Source organism: Lycorma delicatula, chromosome 2, assembly GCF_047948215.1.
Source record: "Lycorma delicatula isolate Av1 chromosome 2, ASM4794821v1, whole genome shotgun sequence".
Lineage (NCBI taxonomy): Eukaryota > Metazoa > Arthropoda > Insecta > Hemiptera > Fulgoridae > Lycorma > Lycorma delicatula.
Window position 1 is genome coordinate 185,582,341 of NC_134456.1, and position 21,810 is coordinate 185,604,150.

Consider the following 21,810-nt stretch of genomic DNA (forward strand, 5'->3'; position numbering starts at 1 on the left):
AACCGACTAGCGGCGGGAGGGGAATTCATTGTACATTGTGCTAAGAATTGAAGGACTCTTGTCATTTTGAGACAGTTCAGCATGAGTGTGAGTAGTTCATGTTTTAAAGTGAAGAGAGAAAATTAGAATCGTGCTTACTCGCTGGTGAATGTGTTTGTTTATTTGGGTGTGTGTGTGTGTTTTCTGATTAGACGTGAGACTTTATCAGTTCAAATTCCTCCATCCTCCTGCATTATGATGGTCCTAAGGGAACTCGTAGTCACGTTCCAGATCTGCACAGTTCTTCCCCTAATCTGTTTGTTTCAGTTTTTCTCCTCCAGGATATAAAAGAAGAACTGATTTTCAAACACGTCTGACAGTCTTCGTATATCCAAGATTCATCTTCCTTTTCTTTTAAAAACTTGCTAAAACTGTTTAAGCCTTCTATTTCTAAACGTAGGGGAAAAACGTTAAAGTGTGTGTGTGTGTGTGTGTGTGTGTGTGTACCTGTGGTTTAAAATTTTTTTTTAACATGAAACGAAATTGTTTCATGTAGTTATGTATAAGAATCTAAATAAAAATAATACAATTAAGAAATTAAAATTTAATTTTAAACACGATTTAATTTATTTTATTTTTCATTAAATTTTTTTTTTTTAATTCTAAGTAATAAATCTTGAGAAAAGTTTTACAGGGTTATGCCCTATTGTTTCTAGAACTTAAAAATTTACTGTCAGAGATCTCGAATTAATCTGTTATCAATGTTAACAGATTTCAATGTTCTGAACATTGAAATCATGCTATGTTATTTCAAAAAATTCCTATTTTCAGTAAAAATAATTTTTGAGATAATTCCTAACTAACTTACCTTAACATAAGTATACTTAAGAGAAATTACGTAATTTCTGTTTTGATTATAGAAAAATTATAAATCAGAAAGAAAAAAATAATACTTAAAAATGAGTATGGTCTGTGAACAATTAAAGCTATAGAGTTGTTAACATCTATGAGCAAAGGACTTGCCGAAGCATGAAAATTGAATATATCATATACATTAATTCGTTAGATGTTCAAGAAAATTATTTTTCTTTTAAAAACTAGCAATTTCCTTTGTTTTTCAATTTAGAAATCTAATAATTTTCGAATTTAATATTTGTTTATATTTTTAATTGTTCACTTACCGCGCAATATATCATTAAAATATTGCTTAAATTAGATTTCATAAAGTACGACATGCTACAGACTTATTTTATTTACGAGTAATTTTCTGTAACAGAATATTTAAACCGGTTTGTGTTATAAGTTGTTTTGACTCGCAGATTATATAGTCTAGTTATATCTCTAATGGCTGTTTTATAATTAAAGTGTTAACACTGATGTAACATTAGTTTAAATGTTTATAATTCTTAATGAAGTGTCTAATATTGAAACATCAATGTTCGCATAGAAATTTGAATTATACTTACTGCACAATTCGGTTCAGTGATATGCAGAATAAGCCTAAAGCTTATCGTAACCTTTACCGTAATTTCGCGTTGTTACCGTGTCATTGATATTCGAAAATTATCATCTGAACAATTTAATCTCCGCGGTATTGAATACAATACCACTTTACAATTAATGGCAGGGGAAATAATCTGATTTCTGTTTATTCCCTGTTGATTATTTAATACATCAATAGGTTTAAATTTTGAAGTATATGTTAGGTAATTATAAAGTAATGAAGAATACAAGTAATTATTTATACGATACATATTAAATTCTTATTGAATTAAGCTTTTTACATGGGAAAATATGAGTTACCCTCGCAAAGATTATGTAATGACACCAATATATTATTTACGCTCTGTTCTAGCTATTCATTTGTTACTATAAAAGAACAATGTAGACTAAAAAGTGTCACTAGAAGTGACACTTTACTTCTAGTTTTTTGTTATTAACTAAATGTTATCACAAGATCTACAACTTTGCTCACAAATAACTACCATATCGGTAGTTTATTATACATTAGAATTATTTTTTCAGATCTATTAGCCATATTGAAGATAGTTTAGGCCCTGCAGACGTAAAGAAACTTTTGGGCTTTACATTATAATTTTATAATTATAAAATATTATATTTATAATATAATATATTTTAAATATATAATATAATTAATATTATAATTATAAATTATAATATATTATATTTATATATATTTATTAAATTTTACAATTTTTTAAAAATATTATAATTTTAATTGATTAAGCTATAAAATCAAAGTAAATCATTGCTAAAGTTTTTTTTGCAATGCTTGTAGATTATAAATTTTTTTGGTAAATGGCTCGATACTTTATTTTATCCCGCAATAAGTAACTTCCAAGTTAAACTGTTCTCCATCAGAAACTGAATTATCAGTAGTTTTTTTCTATTGGCTGTCAGTCGTGTTCTCGTAATTCATCACAGTTCATATAGTAATTATTAATATTTGGAATATGTCAAGCAAAATGTGTTGTCCTTGAAGAGCAAAATGTATTGTGTTAAAAGTATTCACTCTAGATTTTTTCTTTTTGTCCACAAAATACTTCTCAATTGTATTTAGAGTGTTTCTGTTTTTAGGGTTTCTTTGAAACCATTAATCAGAAATTACGAGTTTGTATAAGCGAACTGTAATCTAACATTTTTCATACACTTGATTTAATGCAGAGTTTGACCAATATACAATGAGAAATATGATGATTTTATTTTATTTTATTTCAAAAAGTATAAGATATATTGGTACTTAATGTCAAAACAAAAAAAAAAAAAAATTTTGTTTTTTGTATCAAATTAGGTAAAAGACTTTAAATTGAATATTATGAATGTACCACACACATTACACAAGCCTGCAAAATTTGGGTTGCAAAATGTTTTTTTAAATTTTGATAATTGATTCCTATGATTTTTTTAGCGCTGAATCCGAAAATAACTTTCATTTTTTCCATTACATCAGGATATTTCGCAAATCACATATTTCAAAGTTTGTAAAAAGTTGACAAATTGCGAAAATGTGATACTATAAAATAGACATAATACTTTTTTTTTTCTAATAATATATTAATATCATCTATTCGCTTTTTTTTGACTTGTATTATGCATTCTTATAGCTGAACAGTTGAGTGGTCTGAAGAGGAGTGGAGGCTGATTTGGGTTGAAAATGACGAGTCGGGAGTCGGTGGGAGAGCTTGGCCGACAGGTTGACACAACCTCTGTCAACAGGTTGTGACAAAATTAACAAGATGTAACATGTTTATTGGCAGCTGTTCGCGCCAATCATGCATCGTGTAACTACTGCCAGCGCTGTTTCAACCATCAGCGTGCGTAAATCGAGTTTTTCCGTCCTTCGTGATCAAACACGTTATTGTCCGTAGAAAATTTATTTTCAAGTCATAAAGCAAACTTTCATTTTTCAAATTGGCTTCAAGAGGCTACAAAAATTCTGCAGATACTTTTTGTTACATTTGTGGTGAGTTAGTGGTGGAAAGACAAAAAAGAAATTCATTCGACAAGTGTACCTCACGTATTTCGGAATGAAAATAAGAGATCAAGACAAACTTGGACACCCCACTGTTTGCTACACTTGTGTTGAAGGACTTAGACCGTGGTCAAAGGATGAACTAGAACCGTTCAGATTTGGAGTTCCAGTGGTGTGGTTAGAGCCACGAAGTCACACCAATGATTGTTACTTTTGTTCGTTTCCTTGTTTTTTGTGTGAATGGGATACCAGAGACAGAGAAAATCACTGGGTAAGGAAAGATTGGCCAAAAAGAGTTTCATTAGAACCTGGAACCAAAAATGAGCTCCGAAAAGCTCTAATAGATCCGAATAAAGTTCTCCTTCTACCTCTGCATATCAAGTTAAACTTGATGAAGCAATTTATCAAAGCCTTACCAAAAGAAGGTAAATGTTTTATATACATCTGTGACAAATGTCCAGTCTTATCAACCGCCAAACTAAAATAGAGTGTCTTTACTGGTCCTGACATTAGAAAACTGCTAAAAGATGGTAATTTTGAGAAACAAATGGAATTTGCAAAAAAAGAAGCTTTGAGAGCCTTTAAAGACATAGTAACCAAGTTTTTGAGCAACAACAAGAATTCGAACTTCAAATCAATCGTTGAGAACATGCTGCAGAAGTACAAAAATTTAGGCTGTTCATGAGCTTGAAGCTTCACTTCCGAAATTCACATGTGGAATATTTTCCTGAAAATCTGGGTACCGTTAGCAAAGAGATAGGTAAGAGATTTCATCAGACATCAAAGAAATGTAAAGGAAGTATCAAGGAAAATTGGACTACTACGATGATGGCAGACTATTGGTGGATGTTACACTAAGATGAACCCTGTATAGAACATAAAAGGAAAAGCGCGAAGCAGAGTATAAGCCGTCCAAAGAAACTTCGACACATGAAATAAAATTGTTAAGTATTTTACATATTTCGTCAATAAGGGTGGGTGAAGAGAGGGAGTAGTTTCCAAAGGCATGACGTACCTCATAAAAGTTAATGAAATAAATAAAAATAAATTAATTTAAAATGCACTATAATAGAAATTAGGCTTATTTTGTGGCAATTTTCATTAGAAATTAAGGGGTCTATGACTCCCCCCAGCCCTTCTCGTCAAACCACTTAACTGTTTAGCTATAAGAATGCATAGTATAAGCCAAAAAATGAATATATTATATTAATTTATTATAAAAAAAAAACTTTTATATCTATTTTATTGTATCATATATTCGCAATTTTTCAACTTTTTACAAATTTTGAAATTTGCGATTTACGAAAAGTTCTGACGTGATGGAAAAAAGTGAAGGTTATTTTCGGATTCAGCGCTAAAAAAAATACATAATCAATTATCAGAAACTAAAAAACACAATCATCGTAGGCTTGTGTTAACGATTTCTTTGCAGTTTAAAGGTTGGCATGTCCAAAAATAGGCTAAAAACATAAGCGTCCTTCTATTTTTTATATCATCATTCATAAAAATGTTTCTTAATACCTATTATTTTTCCTCCTTTTTGCCAACAGAATCGTTAATTAGAAATTGTAAATGGTATAATTTTCTTCATTTTGTGATCGTTTAATTATTTACTTACCTTTAAATTTTTGTGATATTTCACATTTATAAACCTTTTATGTATTTTGGCAGATAAAAAAGTAAGAATTACATTTTTTATGAAACCCATGTACAAAGGGAAAACAATATTAGTGAATTTGAATCTCTGGAACACTATTTCAGTGAACAATTAAAAAATTATTTTTAAACTATTTTATAAATTTAGCGTATTATAATTTACTATCGAAGTTAATTTAGATTTATACAGAAATTTTTTAATATTCCAATTACGTATAAAAATACGTAAATACGTATAAAAATTAAATGAAAATTGTAAAAATAATTGACCTTTTAAAGCAAGTTCTCAGTTGTCTTGACTTTTCGGTTTTATTTTATATTATTTTAACTTTAAGTACTGAATGACTGGACACAACACATCCAAAATTATTTCATTGTTCCTTGACTCTTTAAAAGAAAGATTACCACTATTTTTAGGGAAAAAGGTTTTTTTAAGAGCTGTAAGTCATTTCAGCGGAAAAATTATTTTCCTTTACCCTGTACATCATTTTTTAATTTAATGTTTATTTTATTATAAAAATATTTCAAACAAACATGAATTGATGCATATAACGAAATTATTCCCAAGATATGTTGTAAAAATTTTCCTTCCGTTGTGGCATTAAATTATTCCGATTTATACAAATGTTGATGGTTTATTTTGATGCAGTCAATTTTACTGTACAATCTTTATTCATTCTTCGTGTTCAAAGCTTTGTTTTCGAGTAGAAAAGAAAATATGAATGACACTGAGTGCTTTCATTATGTAAATAAAATACTGAATTGTCGAGTAGGACTCGTGTAATATAAAAAAGAAAGAATTAGGAATTTAGTGTTGTTTTTTGTTTAATAACATTTAGTCTACTAGAATAATCTCCTTTATATTCGTTAAACCCTTTTTGTTACTTCATAAACATATTACGAAGGTACTGAACTGATTATTACAGTTACGCTGTTAATGGATTCTGCGGTGAATTTTTAAACAAGAACAAATTATTATTTCAAACTCGACTGTGCAATTAATTTAGATAGAGTTAAAAGATGAAAGTGTAGAGTTTGTTAGTCAATGAAGTTTTTAAATAATCTTTACATTAAATATAATTTTTTTTATTCGGGGAAAAAAGAATCAAAGGATTGAACGCATGTTAAAACGGAAATCAAGGAGTCGATACTGTATAGTTACTCGAGGTCTTCGCCTCTGAAACATAATTTGCGAAGTTTTTCACCCCGCTTATTTTCTCTTTCGATGTGTCTTTGTGTGTGTGCGGTGCCTTTGATTTATCGTAATGAGTCATTGGGGGTAGCGACGGTAGTTTTTGAAGGGGGGACGCAGACAGGCTTGGTCGTAGACGAGGCGGAGGTTTGCGTTATGTGAGTCAGTTCTAGTCCCCTCTGCTATAAAACTTTATGACTTGTTTCCATAGCAACTCCGGGCGTACCAAATCTCACATAGTGTCTTCTGGGTAATTGCCTTCCACAGAAAGTTCTTTCTCTTCTGTATATCTCAATCTCTTTGCCTATGTAAAATAAAAGTACTTAGGATATTCATTTCTAGAAGAAAGTGATTTGAAAAATGTTATGGAAAAATGTTATGTTCATCTAACGCGTATATTTTTATTTCACTGGGAATCGATTGGGTTCCGCTGGTAATATGATGAACGTACTAGTCTGTGGAGTATTTTATTTATAGTTCCTTCTTATCGATTGATTCCTGAAAACAACACGGATTACGAAAAGCAAAAAATAAATTCTTGGAAATGTAAAAATAGTCACGGGATAAAATACCAAAATTCTTGTTTCTAACAATGCGACTTTAATAAAATTAGTAATTCGATACAGAAACTACTACTTAGCAAAACTTAAATTAGTAGCAGCCTATGATGTAAGTGATGTGGTGACAAACTAAACTGCTTATATCGGTATTATGATTATAATTTTATGATTTCTACTGTTTTCAATCGCTGAAAAGTATGCTTTAATTATTATACCACCACTCTAAATATAAATACTTCTGATATATCTCACAAATAAATTAACAATTACTTGATAATTTATTTACTTATATTAATATCATCCTCCTTACCGGCACGTTGATACGATCTCTAGATCTTTCGGCTTACTTGGAAGCCTTCATCAGGAGTTAAAATTAATGCATTAAGGTCAAAGTTTAAAAATCATAGTTAAAATTTAAAAACTTTAAACCTTAAAAATCTACTAATCAACATGCTAGTAAGGTGGATTATATATTAAATGTTAATTTATTTATTTAACTTAAAATCAACATGCTGGTAAGGTGGATTATATATTAAATGTTAATTTATTTATTTAACTTATCAGCGGTACCATGTTTGAGAAATTAATATCTCACAAAGTTGAAATTTAGTAGACTTAAATATAGATAGCATTAACAAATCCATGACTAATTAGGACTAGCAATGAGAAAATTGATATTTTTTCATAGAACATCAAAAAATGGAGATCAAATGTAAAATTATTTAAAATTAAATTTATTTGTATTTAAAATTATTCATATATTTAAATATACATTTTTTCTTTTATCAATTGAAAATCATCATCCGAAAGAATTATTTGAAATTAAAAAAAAGAGAGCTTTAAAAAAGATTTGTGTTTTTTAATTTAAATTTCGATCTTTTGAAGTAGGTCCACGTTAAAATAAAACAACCACTTGCAACGTGGTTTGACCTCTTGCATCAAAAATTCGAAAAATAAAAACTCAAAACAATTTATTACTTCTACTTTTTAGTGTTTTTTTAAGTCTGTTTTATTTATTGAAAAATCTATTTTATTTTTGGGTTTTTACTACATTTTTATTTAAAATTTAGGAGTGGGTCTAAAAAAACACAAGAAATGGTAAAGACAAGAAACCTGCGTCATCTTGATTAATATGAAAAAAGGGATTTAGAGAAATGAATCTGACTTCTACTGAGTGTAAGCTCAGGAATCCTTTCTGGAATGCAGGACTATGCGAGTGTTATTTATTTTTTATCATAAGTTTTCCAACCAAATTTCTTGAAGTTTTCTATGAAAATATTTTTAATATCAGAATGAGTTTGGGCATCGCTCTACTACTGAACGATGATGATTATTGCTAAAATAATAATGTTGAGCAACGATGATGATAAAATAAAAAATATCTTAAAACGTTCATGTAAACCATGTCTTTTGTCGTTTAAAAATTTTCATTCACGTTATTAATTTTTTACCCGCTGAATTGGTCTGAATTGGTCCGAGAATGAGGATAATATGTATGAATGTAAATGAAGTGGAATCTTGTACAGTCTCAAGTCGACCATTCCTGGGATGTCTGGTTGATTGAAACCTAACCACCAAAGAACACCGGTATCCACGATTTAGTGTTCAAATCCGTATAAAAGTTAAAAGGCTTATAAGGTTAAAAGGATTTTAACCATAGTTTTCTCAACTTCAAAATCAGCTGATTTGCGATGACGAGTTAACCACTAGACTAGCCCGGTGGGCTAGGAACTTCTGAAAAATTAAAAAATAACCATGGAAATCAATATCTTCGGTAAAATGAAAAACTTGAATGTACATTAAAAAATATGTATATATATTTTCAGTTGAACTGAAAATCTCTAAGTTTAATTGTTTAAATATGTTCTGTTAAATAAAGAAATCATTTTATTTAATCTCAACTATTTTACTTTTAAGGTAATTAATTTTAATTTTTAATGATAGCAAGGTCAATTTCATCTAGCTGTCGTATGTCCCACATCCCCCTCCAAAAATGAGATTCACCTGTTGTTACGAGTACATGAAACGGAAATTTGATAAATATTTGGCCCTTAGAATCATCCAGTATGAGAAATCCTGAGATTTTCTGATATCCCGAAAATAAGATTCTATAAAAATCCATAATTTTAGAAGTAGCAGATTTCATGTTTAATGACTAAAAATAAAATTATTTATAAATCCGTTATAAATTTTTAAATCCTCAAAATACAAACAAGAAAAAAATGTTTAATTCTTTCATCAGAACTTGGAAAATGGCGGCCAAAGAAATGAAAGTGTATGACATTTATTGTTCAACTCCTAGAAAGTTAATAGGTATATATGTACTAGGTGTATATGTTTAATTGTTAATTTCAAAAAAATTTTACAAGGTTCGTTACGCGTTTAAGAACACGTAAAATTTCCGTGAAGTAACCTTTATTCGAGCATTGCATTGTATTACGTTTATTATTAACGTTGCTTCCTTCACGCTCGAATAAGTAAGTTTTTTTATGTTTTGTAAAATTTCTTTCTTAATTATTCTTTATCCTTTTATAATAGATGTAACTTTCTGCTGCATTAGCGGATATTAATATGCTGTTTGCCTGCTAATTAAAAGGCTCGCTCGAACGTAACGCACGCATATCATCATCATAGACATCCTTATAATCGTGTATTTTATTTAATAAAAGAAAGCCATAGACTCACACGCTGCACGCACATTCCATTTAAATAATTAAGTTTTTTTTTTTTTGCTAAAATTATGTGCATTTAATTTAATGAATATTTCCTGATGTTAAAAATGAAATATTTTACAATAGTTTTTTTCTTTTTTGTATAATTAACGCAGCTGCTAAATTAAAACGAAGCAATTGCTTTAATGACTATAATTCATAACATATTTTTTTTAACAAATGATATATATATATTATTGTGTAAAGGATATGAGTCTTAGATTTATTGAAGTAAGTTATTATAAATTTTCAGGTTGATATATTTAAAGCGTCTTAATCATGCTTCTTTATCTTTCTTTATTGTATAATACATTTTGTTGTCAAAATTTATTCGAATTATGTGTTACTTCTGAAAAATATTTTCACATATTCACTTATACAGGCATACCCACTTCGTACAATACAAAACCATATTTTTTGTTAGATTAGCAATGAAATCTTTGATAAAAATCAGGATAATTTAATTAAAACTAAGTTTTGTATTTTTAGTTGTTAGTTGTTATTTTAAATTCCCAAAAAGAATACTTTTTACTTCCTTCTTTGAAGTAAAGGAAGTATTGCAACACGAAAAAATTTCGGTTTTCAAGTTTCAACGGAAATATCCATTTTCATCATCCATTAATCCATTTTGACTAGTTTCGGCGTGACGTCTGTACGTATGTATCTCGCATAACTCAAAATCGATTAGCCGTAGAATGTTGAATTTTGCATTTAGGACTGTTGTAACATCTAGTTTTGCATTCCCTTTTGATTGCAATCGAATTGACTAAAAATATCCAAAAAAGCCCAAAATCCAAAAAATCTGGATTTTGGCTTTTTCTTAACTGCAGTAATAAGTCCTCATTGAGAGCTTTTCAACGATATATCATAAGTGGTACTTATTTTAATTTGTTTCAGAGTTATAGTCAAATAACATTTTAATTAATGAAATATTTGAATCTTACAAGGGAAAGGCGCATCGGTTCGAATCCGACTTGATTTCCTTTTTTTTAATTTTTTTTTTAATTTAAATATATTGATTTACTAATAAATATTAACCTTTGATTGTAAAAAGTTTTTTACAATAAATAATAATTCAATAATAACAGTAAAAAAAATCCCTTCCGGCACGCCGGATGGCGGAGGTAGATTTTTATTGTTATTGAATTATTATTTATCGTAAAAGTTTTTTTACTACCTGAGGTTAGTAATTATTAATAAATCAATATATTTAAATTAAAAAAAAAGTTAAAAAAAGGAGATGAAGTCTGATTCGAATCGATGGGCCTTTTCCTAAGATCCAAATATTTCATTAATTAAAATTTTATTTGGCTATAACTCTGGAACCAATGAAAATAAGTACCACTTATATATCGTTGAAAAACTCCCAAAGAGGGTTTATTAGTGCATTTAAGAAAAAATCCAAAATCCAAATGTATTTGAATATTGGGATTTTTTTAAACACTTTTGGTTCAGTCGTTTGCAATCAAAAGAGGAGGCGCACAACTAGATGTTAAAACAGTCCTAAATTCAAAATTTCAACAACCTGCGGCTGATCGTTTTTGAGTTATGCGAGACACGTACAGGTATCACGCCGAAACTAGTCAAAATGGATTTAAGGATGTTGAAAATAGATATTTCCGTTAAAATTTTAAAATCGAAATTTTTTGTGATCGGGGAAGGAGTACTTCCTTTACTTATTACAAGAAAGTAAAAACGTAAAATAAAACAAATATTAGAATACTCGCACTAAAAATTGAAAAATAATACTTTTCCAATAATTCTTAAAATTTCAACTTTTATAAATTAACATCAATTAAAAATCTAATACAAACTACTTATTATCCTTAATTTATTTTTAATTTAAAGAATAATTTTAACTTATTAATATTATTTAGTCGGTTTAAAAAAAATAATAAAAAACGTACTCCTTTGAAGCTTGATGATTATTTAATTTCGCTTCCGTCACATCAAAAGTATGTTTATATTTCTCGAAATATATTCATTGGAAAATTCGTAAAAAGAAAATTATATTCATAATCTTTCACTGCAGTGTCTACCTTAGTTAATTATTTTTATCTATTATTATATTTTTATTATTATTAATCGTTTTTTTGAGTAATGATGTGGGATGATATACATGTCTATAAAGAACCTGAATGAGATAAATTTGTGTCGATTCCTTCCGGTTGTCATACCTGAACAAGAATTATTAATTAAATCTTAAGAACCGTAATGATTCGATAATATCCGTATTCATATCCAATTAAAATTAATTATATTGCTTAGAAAATACGAAGTAACCTCTTGTAGAAGGATCCTTGTAGTAGGATACGGGTGTATACATATATATATGTATATATATGATTGTATCATATAGTAGTTACTGAGTGATAAATAAAAGAACATCATGTATTCATAATATACTTGAAGAAATAAGTTGTTAAAAACGACCAGTCTAAACATAACCAGCGCTTTTAATCGTTCTGAAGTTATATTCACTACTTCAGTGACACATCTGCCGTATTTTCACAACTGTAAGCAAGCTCATAACTCATAGCTAGACGTTGTATATACTTTACTATTATCTGTTTACATACAGGTCCTACGGCATATTTATGTTAATGTAAATAAATATTGTATCGACGTGCATTTCCGATGAAAATTATAATACAGCTTTTAGTAAATAATCCTAAAATAGGAGGTTATATGTTGGCAAATTTAAAAGTATATATTGTTTGCTTCGTGTAAATATTACTCAACACTCTTTGGTGTGCTCAAAAATTCATATCTGTTTACCGGATTCATAAATACATTTTTCCGATTGTCGATGATGTTTATCGCGTGAGAAAATAGACTAGCACGGAAGTTTTGTTTTTGTAGGTGCGCAGTACCGTGTGGTTAATTAGATACACCGACTTATTACTACAGTTTCGTTCATCACCCGATCAGGAAATAGACATATTTACACAGTGACAATTTTTTTTTTTTAATTTTAAACTTCTTAAAATTTTAACGTTAAATCAAATAGCTTTTGAAGCACTCATTTACTTTATGAGGTTGATAAGTGTGGTTGGTAAGCAGGAGAAGTTTATAATACATTTTTTCGTCAAATGACTGGATTTGTTAATCTAATATTTAGTTGTTTTTTGTTTTTTTTTTATTATTATTGTAAACAATTTATTACCTTCCCCATCGGTGCATGTATGTATGTTATTGTCTGTGTTTGTTTAGATTTTACATATTTCTTCAGTAATATTTTACATTATTTCAAACTGAAACTCCTCTATTAATTTCGTCATTAAAAAAAAAAAAAAAAAAAAAAATACAACAGTTGCTTTAAATATACTGGTATAACGCAACCCTTATTTCTCATTTCGTTGTATTATTCCCTCTCTGGGTGGGTGGGGAACACTGGTTACCATTACAAATAAACCTCTACCCTTATACTGCAATGTAATGCAGTCATTTATAAATTGGAGAGTCGTACACTGTTACTCTGTTTTTAGAGTATAAAAATGTTCAAGTGTAGGTACAACGTTTTCAAGTGTTGTTATATAGTAAAACACTCACTCGTTTTAGTTTTGCAACTTAAGTATAGCGCGTATCGCGTGTATAAATACAAATTGCTGCTACACTGTGGTGAAATATGTGACAAGTAGATGAATTAAGACTGGAGGAAAGGGTGGAAACACTAATCAGTCTCGGTTAAAATGGTCAATAAGTATCACTTACCTTATTCCTCTTTCTCTTTTAAATTTCTCTCACACATTCTTTATTTCTTTTTCTCTCTATAATATTCTGTTATTATTGTATGATAATATTTTATCGAGAAAATTGTTTTTTTTAAAGATTTAAAATTTTATTTTACATTAAAGGGATTCAAAAGTATAAATAGGGTGGAACAATTTTAACTCTAGATGAAACAAAATACTTTTGAAAATATCGGTAGAGTAAGATCAGTCTCCAAACTGTTATATCCTGAATTGTGAAGTTATCGGAAATGAGATAAAGAGAATCCTCAGTACCTTATCGAAAGCTCTTATCTTTACATGTATCGATTCTTTTGACAAAACTTGAATGATCGATATAGAAGTAAGTTTATTAGAATAGAAGCTATCGGTTAACCGTCAAAGTCCAGTTAAAAAAGATGATATCTTGAGGAAAATAGAAGACAGGATTTTTTATCGACAGGTAAAATCGAAGAACGATAACTTATCTATGACGGTCATCTACGACAAATGATTGAGAATAGATCACTAATCAAAAAAGGATTAGATTGTAAATTAATATTGTCACTTACTTGAATCAGAGGATATTGCCATAAATGAAATATCTATTCTCAAGAATAATAAGCATCCGATGTCATGCTAATACAGGAAAGTGAAAGTGGAATGGTTTCATTTTGTATTCTTTACTGAACCGAATATACTGGTTCACATCAGCTTTAAAGGCCACTTAAATGCGGGTGCTATTCAGTTCTGCAAATGACGTTTCGATACATCCTTGGATATATAATGGACGTCTTTACTTTCAGAAAAAGTAACTCCTTCTAGTATTTTTTTTAACTGTGTCCCTTACATGTGTCACAGCCATAAAAATAAGCTGAAAGAAGTGATATAAAACGTCACATTTATGTATTTGTTTCTCTTGAGAAATGTTATACAAGCTACTACATTATTCTAACTCTAGGATTTTAGAAAGAACTTAAATTTTAATCGTCGTTTGGTTCTTAAGTTAAAATTACTTTTACTCTTATGCTCTTTTTTTCTTAATAACAATATTTAAAATATTTTAATCTTAATTTCTTAAACCGGTAAACCGGTTCGATAATTTCAATCCCATGAGTCCAAAAAAATTTTAAGTTTAATTATTGCACTTTAAATAAAAATGTTGAAGTTTTAAAAAAAATGCAAACTACCTCCTATTAATTTATTAAAGCGTAAAACTATTTCCATTCTGATACCTTTCATTTAGAAAAAAATAAAAAATTTTGAAGTCAACAAAACAGAAGATAACTTTTATAACATTTACGTTTAAGACTGGGTTATATTATACTTAATCTTTTGATTAGGCAGGGTGGAAAGTTGTTCCCACCTTAAGGTTTCATTTAGAGAAAAATATTAAAGAAATTTCAAACCGATGTAATTTTAAATTTGTAAAAGTTATAATAGAATTTTATAATGTGTTAATTTCTGTGATTTGGGAATCTATGTAATATCTTATTAATTGTTATTAACTTAATCGGGTATTTAGACGATATTATTGTTTGATTAACCAAAGAACACTCAATATTATAATTTCATAAAATCCAACTCCATTAAAATATTATACACTAATTACTAATAGTCTTAAAATATTATTAAATTTAATAGTATCAAGACTTCTATACATCTATTTTCACCATAATCTTTTTATTATTGGTTAATTCCGTTCCTTGGAAAAAGAGATATACTCTAACATGGATACATACATACATACATACATACAAAAACTTCATACTTACGTAATTCTACAGCTAAGATTTGGATTTGGAAGCACAGCTTCGAAAAAGCTTGAATCTAGTGGGGATACTTTTTCATTTATAGCAATAATCTCTTTCTGTTATATACAGTACTTTATAACAGCCGGAAAAATATAAATAATAGAGAATGAAAAAGACATGTGGGAATAACATGAGGGATGAACAGAAATGATATTATTACACCGTAAAAAGTACGGTAATTATAATTTTCTTTGAACAAATAAATTTTTTATATAAATTATTATTGTATGCAAGAGTAAAAAAAACAAAAAAAAATTACAATTTAAAGCAGTTATATTAATTTATTGTTAATATTAGTGCAAAGAAATAAATAAGTCGTATTTGTAGTAGTTTCTAAAAATAAATTTAAAACTCAAAATAAAACAGGATATAACAGAAAAGAAAAAAAGAAAGATTGTAAAATAGAAAGATAAGACAAAGAAAAAATAACTGAGCCATCTGAAAAAAAAGAATATATATGGTGGCGTCTTGAATTAATTAAGCGAAAGAGAAGAGAATGAGTATGTGTACACAGACGTGTATGAAACATACACACACACACACACACACAATTACAAAACATATTAAGATGCCAGTTCATCAGGATTGGGGACAACCATCTCAGGTAGAAAGAGATAGGGTGAAAAAATGAACTATGTTGATAGAGCGAGAGGGTGTTAAACAAAAGAAGGAAAAACAAAGGAGAACAGAAGTAAGTGAGGAGGAGTCGCTTGCAGTAATAATCATAGGCAAGCGCGCGCGTGCGTATGTATGCGCTTACGTATATGAAGTGAGAAAAAGAAAGAGAATAAGTTAGGGAGATTGAAAGAGGGCTGTAAGAAGGAGAATACGCCCCTTCGTACAGATGCTTGCTAGACTACATTCCATTTTAATAGAATGCAAATTAGTTTATATGAATAATATTATTTCATATATTCATTTAGAAAATAAACTAAATATAAAAAACCATCGCGTCGGATAGATCTGATGAAATTTCACGTTATTTTTTATTAATACAAGCTATTATTTTGTAATTAGTGTTATAATCGTATAACGAACATAATTTTTTCTGACAGATTAACCTTTTTTCTTTGTTCTTAATATCTCAATTATTAAATAGTATTTTCTCTTCATTTTTTGTTGAATTTTTTCCGATTCTTTATGTTTTATTAATTAAATCATTTCTGTACGAATTATTTTTCACTTTTGTGGATAAATTCCTATTATTACGATTTATAAACTGATTCCACACTTTAGTTTTAATTTTATTATTTCTTTGTCATTTAATGGAAAGTGAAATTTTTTTTCTATCTAATTATCTGTAATAATAAAATTCGTTCAGTGCAATTTTTGTTGTATGTTTCCTTTTAAAATTGATTAATTTTGCTATTATTTGCTTTTAAATTTATTTTCATAAAGACTTTTAGATTACTTTTTACTGCATTTACAAAAATAAATTGTGTAAAACATATTAGAGAGTAATTGTCTCTTTAATGTATGAATCATATGTGGGTATTAATTTATAGTCCAACAGTCTTCCCTTCTTTTTATAAAATTGTGCACAAACTTGTCTCTTTTTAAAACCATTTATTTGTATTTACTTTAAAAATCTCTTCGTTTTGTCTACCCACCTCATTTTTACCATCCCTCTGTCACACCTGAGAGACGATGTTGCATCGTTAATGTTCAAAGCTTACTATGTATCAAATGGACCGATTTGGTAATTTTTTTAATATTTTGCAATAAACCATTTCCCAATAATTGCGGACAATTTCTTAAAATTTGGGAAAAATTACTTAAAATAAAATTAAAAGAAAACTTAAATTGTCTTTATAAACGACTTTAAGATAGTTTTATTTTTTTGTTGGCATCAAACTTGTTATTGCATAGTAGTAGAGTAACGATATACAAATTAATAGTAGTTTCATATTAAAAGTATTTTCATTCGAAAATTTAAAAACTTACTGGGAAAACTTAATTATTTAGTAAAAATTTAAAAAAAAATTGTGGACATTCCCGAATTTCAAAGAATTTTAGCTCACACTCAATAACTAGTAATCTATATGTCGTTTCTCTGCTTTCTTTGTTTTCATTAAGATGCAGAATTGTCATTACGTTTCTTCAGAACGAGTTTTATTCATCTAGATAGCAATTTTGTAGGTCTACAGACATTTTAAATAAAAGTAAAGCTAAAAAGAGGTAAAATAAATTAAAAAGATAATAAAATCAACTTACAAAATAACTATTATTTTAAAAGTAAGTTAATACGTTAGAGTAAATTGTTAATAATAATTTTGGCACTGACTTGAAAAAGTATAAGTATATAAAGAAAAATGTAATAACTATTACTTTTTTATTGAAAAACTCTTAATATGAATAATACATTAAAAAATTATTTGAATAATTTCAATTTATTTTGCGTTATTTTCACTATTGATGATAAGTGTGTGTATATATTGTAATCTATAATGAATATATTTATAAAAATTGTATAGTTCTGTATTTCAGATATAATCTATTTACTAATCTACAACTAGTAAAAGGGCGAATAATGGTCTTTTAGTTAATTAGGAATATGGATCTTAGTAAATGACTTGTTTCCCCATTAGAGGGAAGTCCAATAAATTTCAGTACTTTTTAATCTAATTATAATGGGTTCAACTGTTAACGCTAACAATAATGTTTTATGAATAAAGCCTGCATTAAGTCAAGAAGGAAAATATTAAATTTCTGAATTTCTTTTAATTGAGTAAGTTAAATAACACTGTAGGTCATTACACAAAAATAATCATCTATACTTTTACGTTAATGTTTTGTAGTTAATGATTGCCCAAAGTTTTACGGATCGATGAGGGATTTTAATGAACACTTTTTTTTATTAAACCCATTCAGTTTTAATAGGGAATCAATATAAAAGAATTAATTGATCTCTCTCACGCTCTCTCTCTCTCTCGCTCTCTCTCTCTCTCTCTCTCTTTCTCATTCTCATTGTCTCTATCTCTCTCTCACTCTCTCACTCACTCACTGTTTTAGTCTTGAAATCGTATGACTTGTTTATGACCATGATCATTAGGCTTAAAAAATTTGTTGACTTAGAAATGTTTTCTGATTTGTTGAACTCTTATTAAAAATTAACCTTGTTATTCTAATTTTTCATCCCTTCAAAACGGAAATACTGAATCGTAATAATGAATGGTTTTCCTCAAAAAAGGGTACGTTAATTTGTTATACACTATTTGTCTCAGTCTTTCTTATGGTTTTAACGCATATAACGAATCTGGATACAAGTGGCATTAATCAGAGTTTCTTTTTCTGAGTATAATGATGTTCATTGTACATCCAATCTCTGTGGTAATCGAAATGAAGATGTGACTTTAGGCTAAGTATTTTCTGAATTTTTGATAGTTTGGCATGTTGATGTGCTTCAGTATATTTGATCCGTATTCACGGATTTGAATACTAGATCGTGGATACCGGTGTTCTTTGGTATGAAGAATTATCTAAACGGTAGTTACCGGAGGCTAAATGGGAAAAAGAAAGAAAGAAGTATATTTGATCCGCGAAGAAATAAACAACGAGAAATGATTTCATTTTTCACTTAGCTTAGATAAGCCTGGCGTGATTATTCTTGGGAATGGGTGCGGGTTTATCTTGCGTAATATCATCTATAAGCATTACGATTATGGTACTTAATCATTTACTCTTAATATTTGACATTTTCTGTACGTTTAATATTCGTAATTATTTAATGTCCATTCAGATTTCATGGCTTTAATCTAATTTTTTGTATGAGTTAAATGTAATTTATGTAACTGTTGATAAGTAATGTTGTTATTCATTGTGTGTTATTCCTGATGATTATCCGTAAAATCAAAAGGAAAATGTTTAAATTATAAGTTACCCTACTTAAAATCTGACTCATAAAAGGGAACAAAATTGGGAATCGGATGTAAAATACTCGAATTCGGCTCGCGTAGAAAAACTTTGGAATTTAATGAACGGGTTTCTTTAATAATGAAGGTACACGAATTAATGGTTGTCATCTGTTGATATTTCATTTCTTTTGCGTGATGTTGACAATTGTATAAGATATTTTTAGCATCTTTATAACGCTGTCGTAGTCAAAACCCACTAACGTATTTTCGTGCGTTAAGCGGATATAGTAAATGTATTGTTTGAATGAAAATTATTAGTTTAATTTTGTTACAATTTTTGTTGAAGCGTAGAAACGCATTCTATTTTATTTATTTATGTTGCTTTTCGCCATCACAAAAAGCAACAATGTTGGCTTGAGAAAAACGTGCGTTTAAATTAGGCAGTGTTAAAGATAGCCGCGCAGTGGACGACAGTTAACGCGGTTAAAAACATCTGCTGTTGTTGCAGTTTCCATTGAACAATCCCCAATGAAATCAACTCGTAAACGGTCAGCTGAACTTCGTATACCGCGGACAACAATGCAAGACGAATGAAAAAGAAAGTTAGGCCAATTCGTCCGATGTTCATCAATTAACTGTCAGATGCAGACGAGGAACGTCGCGCTGATTCCTACCGGACTTTATTAGAAAAATTCCCCGCTGCAGTACACCGTGGAAAGATGCTTTTTACTGACGAATGTGCAATCGATCGCAGTTCGCGTGCCAGAAATGTGTTATTTTGGGCGAAAGAAAATCCTTATTACGCGACGGAATTGGAAAGAAACTCACCGCAGATCATGATCTGGATTGGAATGACAGCTCGTCATCTGTTTTGTCCTGGTTTTTTTGACGGGACAGTGAATGCACAAACTTATTTGGAGATGCTTGAGGCAAGGGTACTACCACGGTTGTAAGAAAGGATCTCGTGGAACGAGCATGGTTGCAGCAGGATGGAGCACCTGCACATTTTGCTCTATCAGTCCGCGCGTTTCTGAATGAAAAATTTCCAGGACGTTGGGTTGGCCGCGTTACTCCAGCGTCACCAGCTCCGTTATCATGATCACCACGAAGTCCTGATCTCATCACACGAGACAATTCATTATGGGGAATTATCAAGGCACACGTATATTTTTTTCTCTAGCCGTTTTAAGTTTAGAGAGAACGATTTGTCGATTATTCCCCGAACTTACTTTTAATTAATAATGGTGATTACAATAACAATGATAATGTTAATTAATAAATACGTATTCTGAAATCAATATTTTCTATAAAAAATAGAACGTGAATCATTATTCTTGGAAATTTACAATACTTTCCGAAAGAACCTTTTGTTCAAAACTTTTCATTATTGAAGTTAACTAATATTTGTATTGTCATAATTACATTATTAATTTTATTCGTTTTTTATGTTTCAGGGCTTAGTGATAGAGTTCAGGTCATTCTACAGACTCCTACCAAGAGTGAAATGATTGAAGACGGTACCGATATCGTATTAAAATGTCAAGTGGAAGGGACAGATGAAATCGATATCGAATGGTTCAGGTAACTAATAATAACTATAAAAACCTATAATCATTCATAAAAAAACATCTATTTCGTTGCCGGTAGTGTTTTGATTATTTGATTGTCGTCGATATATATTTTACGTCAAAAAATGTTTAAGTGGCTTGTATTTCTTTTTTTATGGGAATTTTTGAACATATGGTTGCCGCATTTAAGTAGGCTAAGTGTTGTCGCCCTATATTCATTAAGGTTTACTTGTAATATGATCTCATAGTTAAAATACTATTCTGTCCCTCCCTTGTAGAGAACGGTTTTAGTTTCAGCTTATAAGAAGGTGATTCATAGATGAGTGGTGTAAATCCGGCTTGTCCAATCACTGACGTAGGTAAACGAAGGGTGGTCTAGCTAGCAAGTTTTATGGTATGGCTTCTACCGTAAGTTCTCCCTTTACTCACGTCCGCTTCTTCGTTTATCTATAAGCGTGTTTGTGTGTGTGCGCGCGCGCATGTGTACCTGCGTCTGTAGTAAATAAACGGTATATCGCAATCAAAATCTAATAATTACTTGTACATTAAACCCGTTTACAAAAGAAAATGATTGCAGCCGTTAATAAGCACTGTGTAATAATTAGTACATTTTAATAAATCCCTGCAGTAAAAAATCGATTAGCTTATGACATCTATTTAAAACGATCAGTATTTAATATAAAAAAACCTAATTCAAAATTATAAGAAAATATATTTTTTAACAAAACACTGTTTATATATATATATATATATTTTTTTTTTATAAAATTGTTACTTTGTTACTTTTATAAGACTTCTACGAGCTTACATCTAACCACTAAATGTAAACAATGTTTTTGTTATATTATACCGTATTCACATGAGATAAAGTGGTTGCTGTAATAATTTCCCGTGAAAAGAATACTCTGTCAAACATGGCCAACATACGGCCCGCGGGCCGGGTCCGGCCCGCGTAATGAATTTATGCGGCTCGCGAAAAATTGTTCAATTTTAGCTTTTTATAAGCAATCGAATAATGGAAAATACGGAAATTTAAAAAAACTTGCCGAGAAATATTTAGTAATCTTCAGCTCAACTTATATCTGTGAAAAACTTTTTCTTTAATGAATCCAAATAAAAGTACAACAAATTCCATAATAAAATTTTGTTTACTTAAATGAATCGTTTTTGTATTTAACATTTTTTAATTTTAATATTTCGTTCGGCCTGTGAAAAATGTTTTCTTTCCAATTCGGCCCGGAGGCAAAAACTGTTGGCCACGCCTGCTCTGTGT

General features: G+C 29.3%; 1 protein-coding gene across 1 annotated transcript in view; it reads left to right on the forward strand.

The window, feature by feature from the left end:
* LOC142320335 (inactive tyrosine-protein kinase 7-like) overlaps positions 1-21,810 on the forward strand; it is a 217,938-nt gene that overhangs the window by 133,706 nt on the left and 62,422 nt on the right. The window contains exon 3 of the mRNA XM_075358041.1: positions 20,424-20,550. Coding sequence (XP_075214156.1) covers positions 20,424-20,550 — 127 coding nt within the window. The remainder of the gene's footprint in view (positions 1-20,423; positions 20,551-21,810) is intronic.